Genomic DNA, 21,563 nt, shown 5'->3' with positions numbered 1-21,563 from the left:
CTTTGGATCAGATCAGCTCCAGCACTGTAGCCATCTGAGGAGTGCACCAGCGGATGAAAGATCTTTCTCCTTTCCTCTCTGTAGCTCAGCCTTTTAAATATATAAAAATAAGCCTTAAAAAGAAAGAAAAATAGTAAGCAGAGCGCAGCGGGTAGGGGAGTCTACTCAGGGAGAGGGTCTCAGTACAGCTGGTTAACCAGTGTTTAACTAACCCCAACTAGCTGGCATCTAGTGCTGGTAACACAAACCAGCCAGCCTCCAGTACAACCATCTCCCCGATCCTGCCTTCCCTCATCAAGACTAATGCCAGATACCAGATACTAGACTATAGGCCATTTGATAAATTCCTCGTTTTCACATCCAAAAGCATTTGCACTAAAAACACAGATGACAAGGCAGGCATTGAGCCTACCACTAACGCTCTCTCGCCCACTGGAGCTTGTCCTGGCTCCGGGTTCTGGCCATTGCAGGCCCTGGGAGACAGGGATGACGCCTTGAGTGCTGGAGGCGCAGCTTGCCACCCTGCTGGGTGACCTTAGCTGAGCTCCCAGCTGCCAGCTTCAGCACCCGGCCAGAAAAGGAATACATGGGTGAGGAGGTGGCAGGCCTGGCAGGAGGCAGGCACCACAGCAGTGTGTAGAGCAGAGCTGACTGTGCCTGGGCACATGCAGTGGCACTGCCTGTTGGGCCAAGCCCTTCCATAACTCTGCAGGGGTCCTCAAAGTGGTCCTGGGAAATGCAGCACATCCAGCACATGGATATAAAAGTCTTAATTCCAAATCCACCCTGTGATGCCACTTGCCCCTGAGCCGCTCTCAGTCCCCACACCCCTTATTTCTGGGTAGCCAGGGAGAGGCCCTAGGCAGGCGTGGGGACTGGCTCTGCCTCACACAGCCTCTGTCCCCCAGGCGATGATGGTGACGGGCCCTCAAGTCAGGCTCCTCCACCACTCAGGGGCAGGGCCAGCCAGCGGACCAGGGGGCCCTGGCGGTTCAGGTCAGGTGTGGGGCGTCAGAGGGCATCCCAGAAGCAAGCATCCTGGTCTCGCGACTCCACATGCCTCCCAGCTCAGTGGCCATCACCCAGCTGCAGCCCAGAGGCAGGTCCAATGCCTGCTGCACCTCATCATGAGGACTCAACCCTTGGCCCGAAGCCCAGGTTTAACATGGGACCAAGTGGAGGACACAGCCCAGTGGGCAAGACATGGACAGAAGGCCTGGGGGCTGCTGCTGGGGTCCCCAGTCACAGTGAGACTGTTGGCTCCCTCAAACGCTGAACTGTGGGAGCTGACCCAGGCTGGGCTGACCTCACCCTCAGGACATCACAGAAGGGGTGCCCCCAGCTACCGTGAAAAGGTGAGTCAAAGAACAGCTGACAAACGTGGATGCAAGTGAAGGAGACCATAGCACTCAGGAGGGCCTGTCAGGAAGCAGCCATGGAAGACAGACATAGGCAGAGGTGGCTGGCACACAGTGGAGGGGAGGGACAGGGCAGAGAACAGTGGACACGCTGGCACACAGGAAATGACCTAGGGCTGCAGACATAGCACCCAACCCAGGCCCCCTCAAAGCCTCAGGAGCCAGCCTCCCCCAGCTGCTGACACCCTGAGAGCAGCCAGTGCCTTGGGCTCCTGACACAGGCCAGCGGCACTTGGTGTGCTCCAAGCACAGCACGGCTAAACTCCCACGGGGACACAGCGGCCCACCCACAGGCCTGGCATTCCTCCCGGCTCCCATTTCTTCACAACCCCTTCAGAGCCAACTTCTTCAAGGCTGTGTGGGTTAACACAACTACTCCACGATGTATTTAAACTTCTCCGCAACTTAGCTCTATCTCCAGGATGCACAACTCGTCCCGTAGGCCTGAACCCCCTTCTGGCAGTTCTGCTGATGTGTCCTAGATCGGTATCGACCCAGTTAGAGTTGCTGTGGACAGTGGGTGGGGTAGCTTTGGAGCCTGCTGAGAGGTGCCCAAAGTCCATGACTCCATCCCCTGTGGCCCAGCGCCCCCTCCTCCTTGACTACCAGCCACACAGCAGCTCCAACCAGCAAGGTGGCACCACGGGGCTCCCAGAACTGTGACTGAGGGGCTCCTGCCATCTCCAGGGTGCCTGCTGTCCCAAAGGGAACACACATGCAGCCCCACCGTCACTGTCTTTGGAAGCAGCGTTTGCACTGGAAGGGCCCGAGCCACACAGGAAGCCGGTCTGCCCAGTCCATCCTTAAAGTCATCTTGGTTAGGGACTCAGCATCCAAGTAAAGAGGTTTCCAGACAGTTCCAGCCCCACCTATGTGGACGCCTTCATCAGCCTGGGATGTGTAGCAGGGACCCAGCTGCCCCCATGTCCACCTGGGCTCCTGGCCCACAGGATCTGGACATAGCAGGGTGGCTCATACACCAGGCTAGGCCGGGTGTCAGCTGAATCAAGGCATGCAGACGAGCTTCACCTGGCTGAGCAGTCATCGCTCACCCATGTCCTCTGCCTCCTGTTGTGGATTCCCACCTCTGGGGGCTACACCAAGACCTCCGTTGGCTTATGCCTCTGAAACTCCCTTTCTTCACCCACAAACTAGAGAGACCTCCTCTTGCCACTTGGTGAGACCCAACGATAAAAGCAAGACTGCTTAAAACAGTCCAAGTGCTGTGGTCCCTGCCGCATGGGAGACTAGGAAGAAGCTTCCAGCTTCAGATTGGCTCTGGTCATTGCAGTCCTTTTGTGAGTAAACCAGCAGAGGCAGGAGTCTCCTTCTCTCTCTAATTCTGTTGATGCCAGGAGCAAACCCACAGAAAAGTTCAGCTAAACTCATGGTAATGATGCTTGAGGAGCCAATTCCTCATTTAAGGTGTTTCCTAGGAGACAACTTACCACTTCTAGAATATCACTCTCTTTTTGTAAGCTGACTGAATGGCGACTTCAACATAGCTACATCTGCAGGCTCTCCTCCAAAGCCACTGCCCAGCACAGTGCAGGAGCAGTCCAGAGCCTGGAGTTTGTTTCCCACCTGCTCAGCAGCACCCAACCCCACACACAGGAGGGCACTTCCTTTACACACAGTGTCATACTCCTGATGGCCTCCCACTACTCCAAGTGTCTCTGTCACTGGGGACTTTGGAGCTAGACCAGCTGCAGCACAGTCGAGCCCACCACCCCTATGGCCCAGCACAGGCAGCATCTCCCGAGAGCCTGCAAGTAAACCCAGGGCCCTTGAAACAAGGCGGATGGACACCCCTCTGCAAACTCGGTTCTGTGCAGCCATGGGAGGTAGTGTAAGCCCGCTCCGGGCAGGGCAAAAAAGGCTCATTATTCTCAAGCTCTGGGGTGAGGCCATACGTCCTCCACCCCCGCCCTCCTCACAAAACGAAATCCCAGCCTGGGAGGGTGGGCATCTCCTTGTCGATCACACTGCATCACTCCCATGCCACATTGGCACAAAAGCCAGCTTCCCACACCAGCAGCTCATGCAGCAGGGGCACAGGGCACGTCCCACACGTGACTGTCCAGAGAAGAAGTGCTCCCCATGCCTGGAGACTCCACCAGTGTCTTGAGGCAAGAGCTTGGCTCTATGCTGGGGCAGTTGGTTCCCAGGGAGGGTAAGCTGTGGGTCTGGTTGGAGCACTGAGCTCTGAGTGTGCGCTGTGTGCAATGTGGTCTGACTGGGCCCTTGCTGGCGAGGAGCTAGCCAATGGGATTTTGCTTACTGCACATGATGCAGCACCCAGACTGGAGATTGGGGCAGAGCATGCATCTTCAGTCTTGTGACTCGAGGCCATCGTCGAGCAGACTGGCACAGGTCCTGGGAAAATCAGCTCCCCGCTGTGCTCAGGGAGGAATCCAGGCTGTTCCAACTCCACCTCTGTCCACCTTCCAACCACTGGTGCCAACATGCACAATTCATGCATCACACGTGCTACACCTCAAACACAAAGATCACACAGCCCATCAGCACAGTACAATAGAGAACGAGATCACAGGCCACAGGTCACAGCCGAGGTCAGAAGTTACCTTCATAGCAGCCCGCTCCACCTCAGTTAGCATTAGGCAGGTCAGAGGTCACCTCTGCTCCAGCCTTCTCCACTTCAGACAGCAGGTCAGGTCAGAGGTCACCTTTACAGTAGCCCGCTCCACCTCAAGACAGCAGGTCAGTTCAGAGGTCACCTCTACAGCAGCTCTCAGACAGCATCAGCAGGGTCAGAGGTCACCTCCACAGCAGTCCTATCCACCTCAGTCAGCAGGTCAGGTCAGAGGTCACCTCTACAGCAGCCCTCTCCACCTTACACAGCATCAGCAGGGTCAGAGATCACCTCAACAGCAGCCCTTAGTCAGCAGGTCAGGTCAGAGGTCACCTCCATAGCGGCCCTCTCCACCTCAGTCAGCTGGTCAGGTCAGAGGTCATCTCCACAGCAGCCCTCTCCACCTCAAAATGTTATTAGCCCACATGCAGTCACACCAGCAGAGTGAGACACGTGGGGCACCCTGACACACACCCCAGCCCTGCAAACACTATTGAAGTCATGTTCCTACTTCTGCCTTGGTGACCTGGCTGTCGCTGAAGCCCGGCCACTGGCCCATGGTCATCCACTGATCAGCTTCCAAACCTCTAGGTTCCTTGTTTCCGCCTCCAGTCCCACTCTGCTAACCTTTGCTGGATCCAGCCTGGGTCATCACCACTGGGTTTCTGGGGGATTCAAGTCCCAAGTACTGAGTTAATGAGGCCAAGGGGGACATAATGTACTGCCAGCTCTGGGAGGGGGCCTAGGGGGCATCTCCGTGGCAGCTACAGAGTGCCCCGACATGGGGGGTGCAACCCTCACCCACAGCCCACCCACAGGCCTGGGCCGCCCCATATCACACATCTGCTTTGCTCAGAGTCAGAGGCCTGGTGTGTTGTAAAGCCACACCCTACTTTGGTGACTAAGAACAGAGAACACACACGGCTTCAAACAGCGCCCCCACCTCCTCCTGAAGGCAGCCCAGCGCCACGGCCAGCACTACCAGCTTGGGTGCTGAACGCCGCCTGTCCATGCAACAGGTCACAGACCATAAAACTTCAACACGGTGAAGAGTCTCTCAGCCTCATTTATTTTGATTTCCTGTGATTTTTTAAAATTTATAACTTTCTCGGGCTTGGCAGCATGGCCTAGTGGCTAAGGTCCTCGCCTTGATCCCATATGGCTGCTGGTTCTCATCCCGGCAGCTCCACTTCCTCTCTATCTCTCCTCCTCTCAGTATATCTGACTTTGTAATAATAAAAAAAAAAAAAAAATCTCCCTTTGCCTCTCTCTCTCTTTAAAAAAAAAATTATAACTTTCTCTATAAAATTATCCTTCAATAAATCAATTTGCTTTTTTAAAAGGCAGAGAGAATCTTCCATTCACTGGTTCACTCTCTATGTGACCACAACAACCACAGCTGCAACAGGTCAAAGCCAGGTGCCAGCAGCTTCATCCAGGTCTCCCATGTGGGTGCAGGGGCCCACACACATGGGTCATCCTCCACTGCTTTCCCAGGAGCATCAGCAAGGAGCAAGTCACAAACAGACCTCTGTTATGGAGTGCCAGGGACCCAAGCAGCAGCTCAGCTTGCTCAACCACCAGCCAGGCCCTCACTTCTGAGTCCTTGGAGCCACACGTGACAATGCAGTCACAGCCCGCACCCCGGAAGGAACCCCAAGCTGCCAATCCCTCCATCCCGGAATCCTCACCAAAGCCAGGGTGGGGCAGGGCTCTCCTGGGGAAGTGACAGAGAGGGGAGCCCCAACACCGGGGTGCCAGCAGCAAGCCCAGGCTCTGCCCGCCCAGGCAGGGTGCCCATGTGTGGAAGGCGCACTCACCTGAAGACCGGCTGGGTGACTGCATCCTGCCAGGACCCTGGCTCACACTTGGGCGGCTTAGGGCTCTAAGCGGGACTTGAGAGCCTAAGGGGTCACAGCGGCTGCTCCTGGGTGAAGGTGACTCTAAGGCTCCCCAACTCCAGGCGCCTCTCAGCTGAGGGTCACCACCTTGACCCAAAGCTCTGCAGTTTCCTGAGGCCGTGGTGGACCACAGAAAGGCAGCTCCTCCTCCTCCCCTCAACCTTGCAGGGTTGGTTGACCTGCAGCCTAGGTGGCCCCAGGCACTACTGGCCTCACCTAGTGGGCGTGTCAGCAGCTGCTTCTCTGTTAGCCCTGGGCCCTACCTCCCCACCTCTACCTGTGAACCGACAGGGGCTTCAAGAAGCAAATGAGGCCAAATTGAAACCCACCTAGACCAAGTATTATCCCTTTCTCCATGCAGAAAAGGAGGACAAAAGAGAGAGGGGGCAGGAGTGGGGCAGGAGTGGAGCATACTTGGGCAGATTCCCAGAGGCACACCCTGGTGACCTCTGACCCTGCCTGTCCCCACCCACCCTTATGGGCAAGGAAGCCAAGGGAAGGAGACGCCAACAGCTGGGAGGGAAGCCGAGGCCAGAGCTGGCACGGTGGCACAGCGAGTTAAGGCGCCACCTGTGATGCCAGCGCCCCAGAGTTCTGGACGCTCCATTTCCAACCCAGGAAGGTCATTCAGGAGGGCCACCACCACTCACACAGGAGACCTGGATGGGGCTCCAGGCTCCAGGCTTCAGCCTAGCCTTGTGGCTGTGGAATGATGCAAGATAGATATTTCTCTATCCCAGTAACTAAAATTTAAAATTGAGGTTTTCTTCGCAGACATGTGTTTTCATTTTGACACACAGTGTGGTACACACATTGAGCAGAACCTGACACAGCAGCAAACACCCAAACGCTGGAGGAGCTGGTGCCAGGCCCTGGGCGGGACCCTGAACCTAACTTCATAGAAACCCCTAGAATACCGGCTCTCACTCCACGGAGAGCCAGGTACACTCCCAGCTCCCCTGACCACAGCAGTCTCTGGTCACTTGGAGGGACGCCAACCATGCCCATCCCAGACACCCCACACCCAGCCTTCCCTCCATGCCTTCTTCATCAACCACTCAACCAGGAACTCTGGGGCCAGTCATCTATAGCCAACTGCAAGGAGCCCTTGGGCCCAGCACCACCCTGACCCCAGCTTCGGGCTGTATACACCTGGGGCAGCTCTGGATGGAACGTCAGGCTCTCAGCTGGGGCCCCATCCAGCCCTGACAGAGGCACAGGGGAGGAACCAGGAGGTGGAAGGCCTCTCCATCCACTTGCCTCCAGCCCTCAAGTCAAAGGAAACAGAAGACAGAAGGTCTCAGAACAGCCCAAACCACAGCAAGGTTGGGGGGACAGGCATGTCCCCTCCAGATCCCCCTTCCCTTGGCATCCAGTCACACCCAGCCCAGGCAACAAGCACATGCTCTCCAAGGTCAAGGTCAGGTTCAAATTCCAGGGTCCTTACAGAGGCCCTCCGCCCCTCCCTGTGACGCCTGAGCCCTCTCCCTTTCCACATGTTTTCCCAAGCTGTGACTGGGTCAGCCACGTGTCCTTTGGCCACTCGTGGGACACACGAGGCACTTGAGTGAGGCAATTGCAGCACCTGCAGACTGCTGAGAGAGCTCCCAACCCCCCTGCCACCACCCTCTCTGGGGCACAGCCAGTCCACCCACACTCGGGGGACCCATGACCCCCGAGGCTGCCTGGAATGCAGAGATCACACATGTCTCCAGAAAGGCGGCTGCTGTGTCACCAGGCTGCCTCCCAGACAGGAAGAGTAACATGGGGGTGGGGCAGGGAGGGCGCAGCAGTCATCCACAGGGCCTTGAGGCATGGTCAGCACATGTAACATGACATTCCTGGCTGTGAGGTGTGCCCATCATGTAGAGCACACTTGTACTGGCACTCCCAGCATGTGTCACACACACAACTACACGACATGCAGCTGTCTGACATTCCTGGCTGTGAGGCACAGCCGCTGTAACATGTGCAACATGTCACCTGTGTGACACGTTTGTGCTGTACCCTCCTGGCCATGAGGTGTGTGCGACACATACACCACAAGCTGCCCTGCTAGGAATGGAACGGCTCAGGGCTGTTCCTGGGGTGGGCAGAGGGACCGGCCAGCAGGGTGTCCGCAACCCACACCCAGACATTTTCGGAAAGCTGGTCCGCACCTGAGGAGGAATGCAGCCCAGCAACGCCCTCCCTGTCTCCACAGCGAGCACCAAGAAACGGACAGAGGGGCTGCTGGCTACTGCCCCAGGGAAGCGCTTTCAGCTCTCTGACTGTCCAGCCCCAGCTGTGGGAAAGTGAGAAAGTGAAACAGGGAAACCACAGGTGCTCCCAGGGACAATAGGCAGGTGACAGCCAGTGACAAGCCCAGCTGCCAAGGTCACAAACAGAAACTTCCTGTCTCACATTGTTCACCCAACACTATTCAGCCCTACACAGCCCCTTGGGTGACCATGAGCTCGGTCAGGGCCAGGGCTGCTGGCACCCCCACATACCCCAAGCTGTGCTGACAGCCCAGAGGGGACAGGATCAGCACAGACACCCCTGCAAGCTCAGACTCACAAACCAGCCGGCGCGGCTGAGAGCGCATGTAATTAGAGCTAAAAGCTGCTCAAACAACACGTTCCTGTTGACCTCACAGGTCCTGGGCAAAACTTGACTGCAGCACTGCATGGGGGAGGGGCCCAGCTCAGGCCAACCCGACAACCCACTACTCATCGGGGGACTCTGGGGCTTGATTAATAGGCAGGCACAGGAGCTGGGGGCTCAGCCTGCACCCCCAGGACACACACACATACACACACATATACAGGCTTGGGGCTCAGCCTGCACCCCCAGGACTCACACACACACACACACACACGCTGTGGGTTCAGCCCTCAGCCTGCACACAAATGGGGGTGCAGCTTCCAGAGGAAGCAGCAGCAAAGGCTGCTGCCTCAGTGCTGGTTGCACAAGCTGTCCCATCTCGTGAGGGGAAGGATCCCTCTACCGGGAGGAAACCACAGCCCTGACCATTTGCGCACACAGCCGTTGGTGGCCCAGGGCGTGCCCCGGGGGTGAGCAGCTGCTGGCGCCCAGGCACAGGCGTTGCCTGCCTCACCTCTCTGGAGGGTGGAGGGCAGATGAGGAGTTACCTGTCCTGGAGCCAGCCTCTGCTCCAGCTGTCCCTGCCAACAGGCCAGGGGCAAGCCGACCCCAGAGGGAGGGCAGTGTCTACAGAATGGGTGTGGTGTGCACCCACGTCACTGCAAGCCATGCTTAAACACACGTAGCACAAGAACCTGGACACCTAGGGGTTCTGAACACAGTTGCTGGGGCCTGTACCTCCGGGCAGCCACCCTTGACCTCAGCATCAACAGCCAGGGCAAGCTGAGGGCTGGGCACCACCCTGCACCCCCAGACAACCCCAGCCCCTCCCAGGCCCTGGGATCAGCAGAGATCTGGCCCCTAGGCCTCACCCCTGGGGGGCGGGGTTAGAAGGAACTTGTGCACACTCAGGTGTAACCAGGGGGCAGCGGTCTGCACACGCACCATTCAGGACGCTGCCATACTAGTGGGGGCGGGGCCGTTTCCGCACAGTAGGTTCCCCAGGACCGGCCAGTCCACCAAACACACCTCCTCCACCGGACCTGGCAGGGAGAACCAGCCCCGCCCACTTGCTGTTGGGCACCACCCCAAGCGGGCCACCAGTGTGACACCAACGTCCACGCAGTCCCGTGATGCCCCCACTGCAGCCGTCTCAGTACTCAGGAAGCCACCTCGCAAGCTCCCATGCGCCCAAACCCACTCAGGGGCTGTAAACCGCTGGTGCCTGGGACACAGAAACCAGCCGAGCAGACCCAAGGGGGCAAACCTACACAGGACCCTCCACGGAGACTGGGGCTGGGGGTCACGGGCCAGGCCTTGGTGAGCACCCCGCCCCCTGCCCGGAGCCTGTGCAGCCCCGTGGCGGGGGCAGCGCCACCGCCACCGAAACCCCGCGTCCCGCCCCCCCAGCCGACCTGGGCCACGGGTTCGCCCTACGATTTGAGCTGAAGGAAACGCTTCCTGGCCCAGGTTTGGGACTCTGAACTCTGCGCACGAGGCCACGTGGTCGGCGCTAATCTGGCTGCGGCCGCTCGTGATTGGCCCGCGCCACCTCCTCCCGCAGCAGCCCCTCGCCGCGGGCTCGCCAAGTCACGCGGGCCCCAGCCCCTCCGGCCCCCGCCCCCCACCCGCCCGGCCTCCCTCGGGCGCTGGGGGCGACCCGGAGCCGCCCCTTCCAGCTTCGGCTGGAGGGGACTCACCTGGGTCCCCGCCGGCTCGGGCCGGGGGAGGCGGCACCCCAGGTCCCCCCTAACTCTCCGTGCACCAGGGCCACCTGTAGCCACCCGCGGGGCTCCGCTCGCCTCGTCTCACGCCGCCCCCGGCCCCATCCCGCAGCTGCCCGAGACTCCCACCAATCCCGCCGCACTCGCAACCCCGCGCCCTCCGTTCCTTTCCCCCCCTCCGCCGCCATGGTGTGGGGTGGGGGCAATCGGGCTGCCTGCCGCGGTCAGGAATTTGGGGAGGGGGCGGGAAGTCCGCGCCCCGCACTTACAGCCGTAGCGGGGCCTCTGCAGCGCCGGCCCCTCCTCGCGGGACATCCTGCGCGCCTCCGGGGGCCCTCCCGGGGCGCGCCCCCCGCGGCCCCCCGCGGCCGCCAGCTCGCGGGCTGCGCGCTCCGACCGCCGCCTGCGCACCCTCCGCGCGCCCCGGGCTCCGCGTCCTGCACGCGCCGCCGGCCCGAGCCCGAGTGCCCCGCGCCCGCGTCCCGCGCCCTGCGCCGCCCGCGGGCTTCCTTTCTCCGCGCCCGCCCCGTTATCCCGCGCGGCGGGAGCGCGGCAGCGACCCCTACCGTGTGCGGGGTGCAGCGCGGCCGGGAGCCCAGTGCGGGGCTGGCGGCGCACCGGGCTCCTCCTGAGCACAAATTTCTGCAGGCCCGCAGTGTGGGCGGACACTGGCCCGCAGGGCTCGCCTCCCCGCCGGGGGGGGGGGGTGTCCGGGCGGAACGCACCTGCTAACCAGACCCCATCGCCGCGAGCCCACCACAAATCGTGATCCGGAGCCGCTAATGTCCACTGTAAAACAGAAGAGGACAGAGTTGGGGTTTTCTGGCGTCCCGGGCACCTCTCCCTGCCTTCTGTCCTGTCTGCGTGTTTCAGAAACCTGCTCCCCAAAGCCTATCATTGGATTCTGTGTGAGGTCGGTCCAGATGCCAGCAGCTGGCTTGGACCTTGGCTGTAAAGCTCTGGGCAGACCCGGTCAGAAGAGAGTGTAGCCTTCCATTACACACAGCCCCAGCAGGAGTGGGCCATGGCTGAAGCGTCAGTGAATCTTAGCGGGTGGCTGGGAAGGCGCAGGGAGGGAGGGTGGTGCGACTTGAAGTGCAACCCCCAGTCCCTGTGCCTGGGGCCCCACCTGCATTTGCCCTGACTGTGAACACAGAACTCCTCACCTCCCCTTCCCTCCAGCACCTGAGGGTTCCTGGCATGCGGAGGTGCCCAGCACTCTCAGCCCAACCCGCAGTAGCGGCTCCACTCAGTGTCCCACACAGGGAGCGGTGGCTGCTGCTGGTACTGCCACAGCTGCTGTGCACTCAGCCGCAAGCTCACAGTGGCGCAGCAACCGTGGGACAGGGTACAGAAGATGCCACTTACGCCAGCTCCCGCTAGACCCCGACCACATCCTTCCAGGCTCACCATTCCTTTGTGCTGGGAGGTTACTAAAATACATGCCACACACTTGAGTTCCCACAGTGCCTGGCATGGCAAGGAGCTAGAAGCCAGGGTCCTGGGAGCATGTCCAGGCGCTGTCCACAGTGATGGGCACACCGACCTCCACCTTCCTGGCCTGAGACATCTTCCTCAGGTAAAACCCCATGGCACCAGGCAGAGGCCCTCCTGTGGACACGGCAGAGATCCTGCATCGGTCTCTAGCCTGCTTTGCAAGGCCTGGTCCTGATTCCACAAACACAAAACCCTGACCCTGGGTGACCCGTCCGCCCCACCTGGCTCCTGCCCACCCTGCTGAAGGCCCATGTGACTGGTTGCCAACAATGTGGCTTCAGGCTGGCCCAGGGAGCTGGGACATGGTGGGAGCTCTTCACTCCTGGGGGACAGACAATGCACGCCTTTCGGTGCCAGAGACTGGAATGTGTAAGAAGTGACTGGGCAGAGATCAGAGCAGCCTTTCGGAGGGGTGGGTTGCCGCCCCTTGCCATGGAAAAGTCTACCTCGGCAGGACCCTCGGACTTGCCCACAGACATTCAGCCAGGGAAAAACCAGAAACACACTACGGGCACAGAGGGGTCAAGGCGATGTGCTGAGGCTTAGCTTGTCACTTATGAAACCACAAGAGGATAAATGCTTCCACTTGGTCAAGTCAGGAGCCACCACTCAATGTTACAGTGTCGGATGGGACACACAGCAGGCACAGTGTCACACACAGGGTTACAGAGACTCCTACAGGACACACATCGGGCACCGTGTCACACACAGGGTTACAGAGACTCCTACAGGACACACACCAGGCACCGTGTCACACACAAACAGGAAGGAGGCATCTGCTTCACCATGCAACAGCTCCTGGGAGTTGAGGCAGAGAGGGAAACCGGACAAGCAGCAGCCTGTGGAGCAGGGACCACGTTTGTGTGGCCACAGAACACGCTGCTCACTCCGCAGCTTCTCCCCGATGGACAGAAACACTAACAGTGAACAAAGCACCCCTAGCCAAGCAGGGGGCTGGGGGGACTGAGGCCTGGGCGTGGAGACCCTGCCAAGGAGTCACGAGGTCTTTCACGGAAAATCTGACCATCCACTCCGAGTTGTGGGGGCCTCCTTCTTAGGGCAACTGGTGGGCTCAGAAATCCCCCCACCCCTGATTTTAAACATCTCAGTCTGCAGTTTTCTTCTTCAACAGTTGTAAATTTGGCTTAGAAATCCTGCTGAAGCTTCCTGCTGTATTCTGCCTTCAGCATTCTCTGTACCTGGTCCTGCTGTGATGAGAGTCCAGCTGTGCCTTGAGGAGGGGGGGTGGTCCCGTGGGTCACAGAGCCCCAGACACCAGGCGCTGTAACTACCTGTGCTCGCTCCCCTCACTGGCACCGCCCAGGCCCTATGGCAACCCTCATGACCTGGGCCAGAGAGGGCAGAGGTCAGGCCTGTGCCCTGTGCCCTCTGAGATGAGAGCAAGGTCCTTATCCCTGGCCACCTCTGTTAGCTCTGTTGACTCTGCTGATGCAAGAGCCCTGCTTCAGCAAATGACAGAGAGAGAGAGAGAGAGAGAGAGAGAGAGAGAGAGAGAGAGAGATTGTGTGTTTGGGCTAACCTACAATGCCTGCTCCTTCAGAGAGTCTGCAGGTCCCTGGGATTGTGGGGGGCTCGTGGGAAGCCACCTATGCCTGTTGTATGGTGCCTGACATCACGGCTCGCACCTGACGTCCTGCCCAGGCCCTTGAAGCCTCATGCCCTGTGGGAGGCAGGCTGGTGACCACTGTCTCAACCAAACAATTCCATTTTCAGGGAGACCTGGCCGAGGCCCTTGAAGGAGCTCTCCATGCTGGCCAGTGGGCACCTGTACCGTGGCACCTGTGGCCCAGAGCAACAGGAGAACAAGGACCAAGGGCCATGGCCAGCCAGAGGCCACCCTAGAAGGAGCCAGCCCCAGGGAGGCAGCCACATGAGGTGGCTCACTGCACACAGCTGGCAGGTGTGTCTTGCCAAGCCAGAGCCAGGGCATGCAGAGATGGACAGGAACCTCCACAGCTGCCGTCTGCTCCATGACTCAGGACTGCAGGGGCGGGGCCGGCAAGAGTGGCTGCCATGCACCCCACGCACCCGCTATCTGGGGCGTGAACCTGGGAGTCTGGGAAGTGTAGGTTACATCCACAGAGAGGGAGGAGGAAGGAAGGCTCCCAGTGCTGACGTGCTCAGCTGCCCACAGAAAAGTCACCTCCCAATGCAGGCCAAAACAGGAAGAAGATGGGGTGGGGGCGGGCCCACTGGAATCGCCTCCATCCTTCCCTTTCCAGGCTGCAAGTGTGAGGTTCATGGAACCCGTTCAGGGAACCTCAGGGGCTCCGCACCCTGGACCTAGCATGCCAGTTCTACGGCTTGGCCGGCTGGCACAGGAGCACAGATGGACAAAGACAAACCCACCCTTTGTGCCAAGCCAACGAACCTGAGCCTCCATGGGGACGAGCAGATAGCAGAGAGCTTCCCTCGGCCAGGAGATGGTCACAGAGTGGTCGGATCCCTTGGGGCCCAACAGGCAGGCCTTGGCCAAAGGGGTCCCCATTTCCTCAAGCACAGGCACAGCACCTCCTACTGCAGTGTGAACAACTGGCTCTTCACCAACCCAGAGCCCTAGGGAGCCAGAGAGAGGAAAGTGGGGCAGGATCCTGAGAAACCCTCTTTTGAGGGTACCCTGAGTCCCCCAAGCAGAAGAGCCTGTGTCCTGTGGCTGTCCAGTGCTGCCCCTGTAGCTCCTCTAGGTCCAGGGTTAGCCCCGCCGACCCTGCTGCCGACTTGCCCAGCTCTCTCCACCATCAGACTGTGCCGTGCCCTGGGGCTCTCAGAGCCCTGTCCCCTTCTTGGTGGCATCCAACACACTGGACGGTATCAGAGGTCAGCTAACTGGTACTTGCCTCCCCCCTGGGGTGCTTGCGGTGCTTGCTCAACCACGGGGTTCTCTGGACCGACAAGGAAAAGCTGACGGTGAGAACACTGGGCCAGCAGCCAGAGCAGGCGGACTTGTGGGAACAGTAGATCTGTCCAGTGGGGAGGGACAGTTTCTCTCAGTTTCTCTCAGTTTCTCTCAGGTGGGAGGTGGGGTCGGCCCCAGGCTTGAGCCTGTGTTGTGGGAGGGGGAGAAGGAGGTATGCTCCCACAAGTCTCTTCAGGTTCCTCATGGGAACAACCCTCAGGGCCTGGCCCCACCAGCCTGCCCAGCCAGTCAGCCGTGACAGGGATTTGGGCACCAGGCCTGGCAAAGCACCAAAACGCAGGTACACCTGGCCCCTCCCTCAGCCTACAGCATAGCCCAAGGTCAAGGAGACTGCAGGCGCCAAGGCAAGGGCCTGGGAGTGGCCTGGGCCAGGGTGGGACCTCAGACACAGGAAGAGCTTAGGGCGGGAGTGTTTGGGGGGCATGAGCTCATGACTGTCCCTGGAAGTGAGGTAGGTGCCCAGCAACCCTGCCAATATGGCCCAGGATATGGGGCTGCTCAGGATGAGTGAGGAGGAGCAAGCACTGAGCCCTGAAAGTTTTCAAAACCCAGAGCACCTGGGTCTGGCACAGTAGCCTAATGGCTAAAGTCTTTGCTTTGCATGTGCCAGGATCCCACATGGATGCCAGCTCATGTCCCACTGCTCCACTTTCCATCCAGCTCCCTGCTTGTGGCCTAGGAAAGCAGTTGAGAATGGTCTAAAGCCTTGGGACCCTACACCTGTGAGGGAGACCTGGAGGAACCTTGTGGCTCCTGGTTTTGAATCAGCTCAGCTCTGGCTGTTGCAGTCACTTGGGGAGTGACTTTCTATCTTTCCTTCTCTCTGTAAATCTGACTTTCCAAAGAAAATAAGTAAACGTTTTAAAAAATACCCAAACCCAGAGCACCAGCAAGCACCCCTAACCTCACAGACTAAGCAGGAGATCGTCCATGCACACTATAACCCCACCCCTGTACATGCCCACCCATATATGCCATCACCCCTGTACACACCTGCCCACATGTGCTGTCACCCCTGAACATATCTGCCTGCACATGCCATCACCCCTGCACACACCTGCCCACATGTGCTGTCACCCCTGAACATATCTGCCTGCACATGCCATCACCCCTGCACACACCTGCCCACATGTGCTGTCATCCCTGAATATACCTGCCTGCACATGCCATCACCCCTGTACACACCCATGTGTGCCATCACCCTTGCACACACCTGCCCATGTGTGGGCAGTGTCCAGAGCACATTCATGCATGCATGCCATTACTGTCCTGCACATGACTAAGTCAGGGTGAGGGGGAGATAGGAAAAGCCCACACAGCTGCAACTGTTGACTTGCTGGTGTGTGAACTCTGGCTATATGACCAGTGATTTCCCAAAGTGGATAGAGTGGCCGCTGCTGCTCCCGGCCGAGGGGGGCAGACCGACAGCTAGCACAAGGTCAGAAGGGCAGGGAGGAAGGAAAAGCCAGTGCTATGCATTCTAATGACAGACAGGAAGTGAGAGCCTCCGGGGGGAGCTTGCTGAATTTGACATATTTAAAAGTCAGAATTACACAGTCCATCCACTGGCTCAGTCCCCAAAGGGTTGTGACATCTGGCGAGGCTGCACCCAGGTCTCACAAACACTCAGGGCCTCCGCATAGTAGTCCCAGGAGCACCAGCAGAGACGAGTTGGAGGTGGAGCAGTCAGGACTTGAGCACCGCGATAGGGGATGCCAGCATGGCAAGCAGTGGTCCCCTTGTGAACCACGGCCAGGGTAGAGCCAAGTCACTTCCAGCCTCTCATGTACTGCCTGAGGCACCTGCCCACCCCATCCTGCACAGCTCACAGCTGCCAGGGGCGGCCCTGACCAGGCCTGGGGTGTGCAGCCTCAGTTCTGCTGCCACACACATGCAGTTCTGACCATGTCCCTTGGCAACTGGACACGGTGAGGAGGGCCCAGGAGGCTGAGTGGGGCAGTGAGCTGTGGGCCCAAGTCTCCACAGGCATAGAAGGTAGATCTCATTCTGGGTGGCTCCAATGTGCATCCATGGGCAGAAGACACCTTCCTGGCCTTCCCTCCCACCAGTTCTACTCGGCCCTCCCCTCTTCACCTTGGGAAACATGTGCCTGGGGGCTGGTGCATGGCACAGCAGATTCAGCCACCACCGTGACATCATGTGGACACCAATTCTAGTTACAGCTACTCCATTTCCAATCCAGCTCCCTGCTAATGTGCCTGGGAAAGCAGAAGTTGGTCCAAGTGCTGGGGCCCTTGCATCCACATGAGAGACCTGGATGAATCTCCTGGCACAGGCCTCTTCCAAGTAAATCTTTAAGAGTAATCTTGTGGATAAAAGACATTATTGGGGAGGCCTCTGCGGTGAGGGGAGCATGGCCCAGGCATGAACCCCACCCCTGTACCATAGCTCCGCCCCCGAGTCCTCTGGATGCCTTGCCGGCTAGCTGGCTTTATCACTCCCAAGGTCCACGCAGATTCAGAACAACGCCTGTGCAAAGTCCAGTCCCTCCCTGCTCACGCAGATGCCTCCCCTCCCCCAGCCCAACCCCAGGCTGGTCCCTCCCTGATACCACCCCTACAAACCCTGCAGGGCGACATTGTGGCCCCTGGGAAGGGGCACTACAGGGAATCTTGGCTGAGGGGTGGAGGGCAGGCTGGGAAGGGCAGCACCTGTACACAGCCCATTTTCCCGCATTACAGCCCCCCAGGCTCAGCAGGTGACAAGGAAGAAATCAAGATGGGAATAAAACCAAGGGTGTTTGCTCCCAGGTCTCAGACAGGCAGCAGCCCCTGGCCCCACCTGAGCATGACCCATATCCTGGCTTCCTCCTGGTGAGGGAGGTGGGCCAGGGGAGAGCAAAGGAGGGTCTTCTGTTCATATAAACTCTCAGCCCCACCTCTCTCAGGATCCAGCAAGTTGGATGCTGATCTCACAGGAACACCATGTAGAAACATCCAGCATGGGGCTGGGTCACGGCCCAGTGAGGCGACAGAGTGACCGGCTTGAGAAGCTTCCCATGGCCCATTTCACAGATGAGAATACTGAAATGGTGAGATGGGGCTGATGCCCGAGGCCCTGTAGGCTGACTGTTCCACCAAGATCCAAGGGGACAATGTCTGCCCCCAACCCAAGGCCACACCCTCTGCCTCAACCGCAGCCCAACTGTGGCTTGAAGAAGCCCTGCCCTATGGCAAGAGCCTGCTCTGGGCTTCCCACGGGCTTGACGAGGGGCGACGTCCGCCAGGACCTGTACGGAGTTCCCCAGTGCCCTGCAGCCCAGAGGCTGGTCCTGGCATGACCACAGACAATGGGTCCATGGGCAGGGGAGACATGCGGAGGCCAGGCCAGGGGCACCAGCCACTCTTAGGCACAGCCCCTGGACCTCAAGCCAGAGACCAATTGGTTCAAACAGATTCACCTGGGGTGGTGGAGGGGGTATCCCGTAGCAGCTAAGACAGGGGAGATCCTGGCATTCCCTGGCAGGCACTGGACCCAGGCTGTGTGGGGGGAGCCCAGACCCAGCACTGCTGAGGACGAGGACCCCAAGACAAATCCAGAAGTGGCCTGGGACCCACAGCCACAGGGGGTGGGGTGGGGAGGCAGAGTGGACATAGCAAGAGCACAATTCCCTGAGTTCCCTGGGCAAGCACAACAGATGGGCCCTGGAGAAAGAACTTGCCCAAGCCTGGGCCCTGGGCCAGACATCCCCCTCTTGAGCCCATCCTTCTGTCTACCCCCTGGAGCCGACGAGTGCAATGCACCAGAGGCCAGGGCTCTTGGCACATGGCTCTCTTCCCACCTTTCGCAGAACCCAGGGAGAGCATGCCTGCAGCGCATCCATGTCTGAAATTGGCTCGAGTTTACCCTTCATTGCCTGTGCTCGCTGCCGTGGTGCAGCTCTGGTGGGGAGGCACTGTAGGGCAGGTTACACTACCCAGGTGGCAGGCAGCCCACAGCAGAGCTCAGGCTCATCCCCAGGATGCTGCACTTCCCATCCAGACCGGCCCAGGTCTGGCCTTTATGGCCATTTGGGGGGTGAAGGATCCTCTCTGTGTCTCTAGCTTTGTCTTTCAGATAAAATACATTTCAAAAAGATTTATTATTATTGGAAAAGCAGGCCAGATTTACGGAGAGAAACAGAGAAAAAGATCTCCCATCCACTGGTTCATTCCCCAAATGGCCGCAATAGCCAGAGCTTAGCCCATCTGAAACCAGGAGCTTCTTCCAGGCCTCCCACATGGGTGCAGGGTCCTAAGACTTTGTGCTGTCCTGGGCCACAAGCAGGGAGCTGGATGGGAAGTGGAGAAGTGGGACTAGAAACAGCACCCATATGGGACATCAGTGCCGCAAATGGAGGATTAACTTACTTTGCCATGGCACCAACTCACAAAATATGTTTTGAAAACAAAACAAAACAAAACTCAGTCAGTTAGAAGTGAAGTGGATCAGAAACAGTTTCCACTATGCAGCTTCAGAACTTGGGGTAACATTTCCTGGTGGGGACAGGCAGGTCTGCCCTTCCAGGGACAACCAGGGTCCCAGCTGGGTGGGGTCTGAGGGTCCTCCAGGGGGCACAGTCCCAGCTCACAGGTATGGGGAAGGTGGTTCTTTCACCATCAGCTACAGTTCAGCTCCAAATTTCCCAGGAGGCTTCTGTCATTTTAGTCTAATACTAAAAAAAGAAGAGCTGTAAAAGCAGGTGGTTGCTGACATAACACACCCACATCATCCCAGTGGAAACAGAGAAAAAGGACTTGATGCACCAATTTTTATCCTGATGTAATTCTTTCTGAATTTATGGAAACTGGCTTCCTTGGCCAAAATGACTTGCCTGGGCTCTAGCTACTGTGTGTGTGACTGAAGCCTGACCGTGATTGTCCATTTAGAGAGTGAACCAGCAGGTGGAAGATCTCCTTGTCTCACTCTCCTCTCTTCGCCTCTTTCCCAATAAACAAATCTCTTAAAAAAAAAAAAAAGTTATTCTACTGTTTTTAGCAATTTGTGACAATTGTAAACATTTCCCGGAACATGGCAGACTAGCCTGCCTCCTGCAATGCTGGCATCCCATACTGGCACCAGCTTGAGTGCTGCTCCCTGTCTGACCCCACTCCCTGCTGATGGCCTGGGAGAACAGTGGAGTATGGCCCAAGTGCTTGGACCCCTGCACCCACGTGGGAGACCTGGAAAAAGCTCCTGGCTCCTGGCTTCCTCTCCACTCAGCTCCGGCCATTGTGGCATTTGGAGAGTGAGCAGTAAATGACCCTACTGCCTCTCATTCTCTCTATAACTGCCTTTCAAACAAACAAAACAACAAAAAAAACAACCTTTAGGAACAGTTGCCCTATCTGGATGAGATGTTCTTCCTTGCAGCTCTTGTCTGTGTCTCCCATGGATTCTTGCCAAATTGGAGTCTTTGCACTTTCACTCGTTGAGCTCTTTAACAGAGCATTAAGCCCTTGATGATAATGAAAATTTAAAACATTTTCTTAAAAACTAAGCAGAAAGAGAAGGAAGGATGGAGGGAGTCACTGGTGGGAGGAGGCAGGAGGGAAATATCCTTATACTAGAATTCTGTGAACTCCCTCGAACCTGTTCTCTTTGTATTAATATCACATTAACATAAAGTATCAGATGGCTGAAAAACATTTTTTACTCATTTTGGAGGATGCCTGTGAGAGGACACAGTGGGGTGGGGTGGGTGTCTTCCATCTGCTGGTCCAACCCCCAAGTCCCCACAACAGCCAAGAGTCTCCATGGGGTCTCCCATGAGGGTGGCCAGGCTCTCTCTGTTGCCTCTTAGGGTCCAGCCCAGGCACTGCAAGGCAGGGTCCCCACCTGTTCCTGGGCACGTGCTGGTCTGAGACACAGCTTCTCTCACCAGGTGTTTAGTTGGACCAGAGACCCCAGGGACTTGGCTTTATGCTTTCCTGGTACGTGAGTGATGGGTGGCTTCCTGGGGGGGGAGGGCAGAAGCATGCTGGATGAGGCTGACCCCTCTCAGTGCATTTCTGTGAGACCTGACCTACCAGGGAGGGAGGAGGGGGACAGCCCTGCACACAAGCACATGGGCACACAGGCCCCAAGTATCAGGATCTAGGCTGCAAGCTGAGCTCATTCATTTGTTCTTGCAGCAGGAACCAGGCGCCTGCTGAGTAATGCCCTGAGACCCAGGGCTCAGGAGCCTGTTGGGAGGCAGAAGTAAACTCACATCAGTTCTGGCTGGCCACAGCCACATGGCAGGTGTGAGGAATGTGCTAAGGCCTCCACCCCTGCCCCTTTTAGCTGGGGTCTTGGGTTTTTTTTTTTTTTTTAAGATTTATTATTATTGGAAAGCAGGATATACAGAGAGGAGGAGAGACAGAGAGAAAGATCTTCTGTCCGATGATTCACTCCCCAAGTGAGCCGCAACGGGCCGGTGCTGCACCAATCCGAAGCCTGGAACCAGGAATCTCTTCCTGGTCTCCCACACGGGTGCAGGGTCCCAAAGCTTTGGGCCGTCCTCTCCTGCTTTCCCAGGCCACAAGCAGGGAGCTGGATGGGAAGTGGAGCTGCCGGGATTAGAACTGGCGCCCATATGGGATCCCGGCGTATTGAAGGCGAGGACTTTAGCCGCTAGGCCACGCCACCGGGCCCGGTCTTGGGTGTTTGACACTAAGAGTCTGAGGCCAGCTGCTGCAGGAAGGAAGAGGCTGAGGCCCAGAGTGCCATATGGGGCATGGCAGTGACCAGTGTGCACTGAAGCACACTCGAGGCAGGACACCGACAGCAGGCGCCCAGCTGTGCCGCCATAGCCCACCCTCTTCTGGGCACGCCCCACGTCTGCCAGGCTCCCTCTAATCACAGTAATTGGATTAAGTATCCACCCTCATTAGCTTCAGTGGAGGACTCTGGCGCTTAAGCACC

General features: G+C 58.1%; 1 protein-coding gene across 1 annotated transcript in view; it reads right to left on the bottom strand.

Moving 5' to 3' along the window:
* IQGAP2 (IQ motif containing GTPase activating protein 2) overlaps window positions 1-10,698 on the bottom strand; it is a 112,224-nt gene extending 101,526 nt beyond the window's left edge. The window contains exon 1 of the mRNA XM_058656410.1: window positions 10,492-10,698. Coding sequence (XP_058512393.1) covers window positions 10,492-10,537 — 46 coding nt within the window. The 5' untranslated portion in view covers window positions 10,538-10,698. The remainder of the gene's footprint in view (window positions 1-10,491) is intronic.
* Between the last annotated feature and the right edge of the window lie 10,865 nt (window positions 10,699-21,563).

This window comes from Ochotona princeps, chromosome 28 (genome assembly GCF_030435755.1).
Source record: "Ochotona princeps isolate mOchPri1 chromosome 28, mOchPri1.hap1, whole genome shotgun sequence".
NCBI classification, from domain to species: Eukaryota; Metazoa; Chordata; class Mammalia; order Lagomorpha; family Ochotonidae; genus Ochotona; species Ochotona princeps.
The sequence above is the reverse complement of the archived record's forward strand: the minus strand, read 5'-3'. Positions and strand labels throughout refer to the sequence as shown.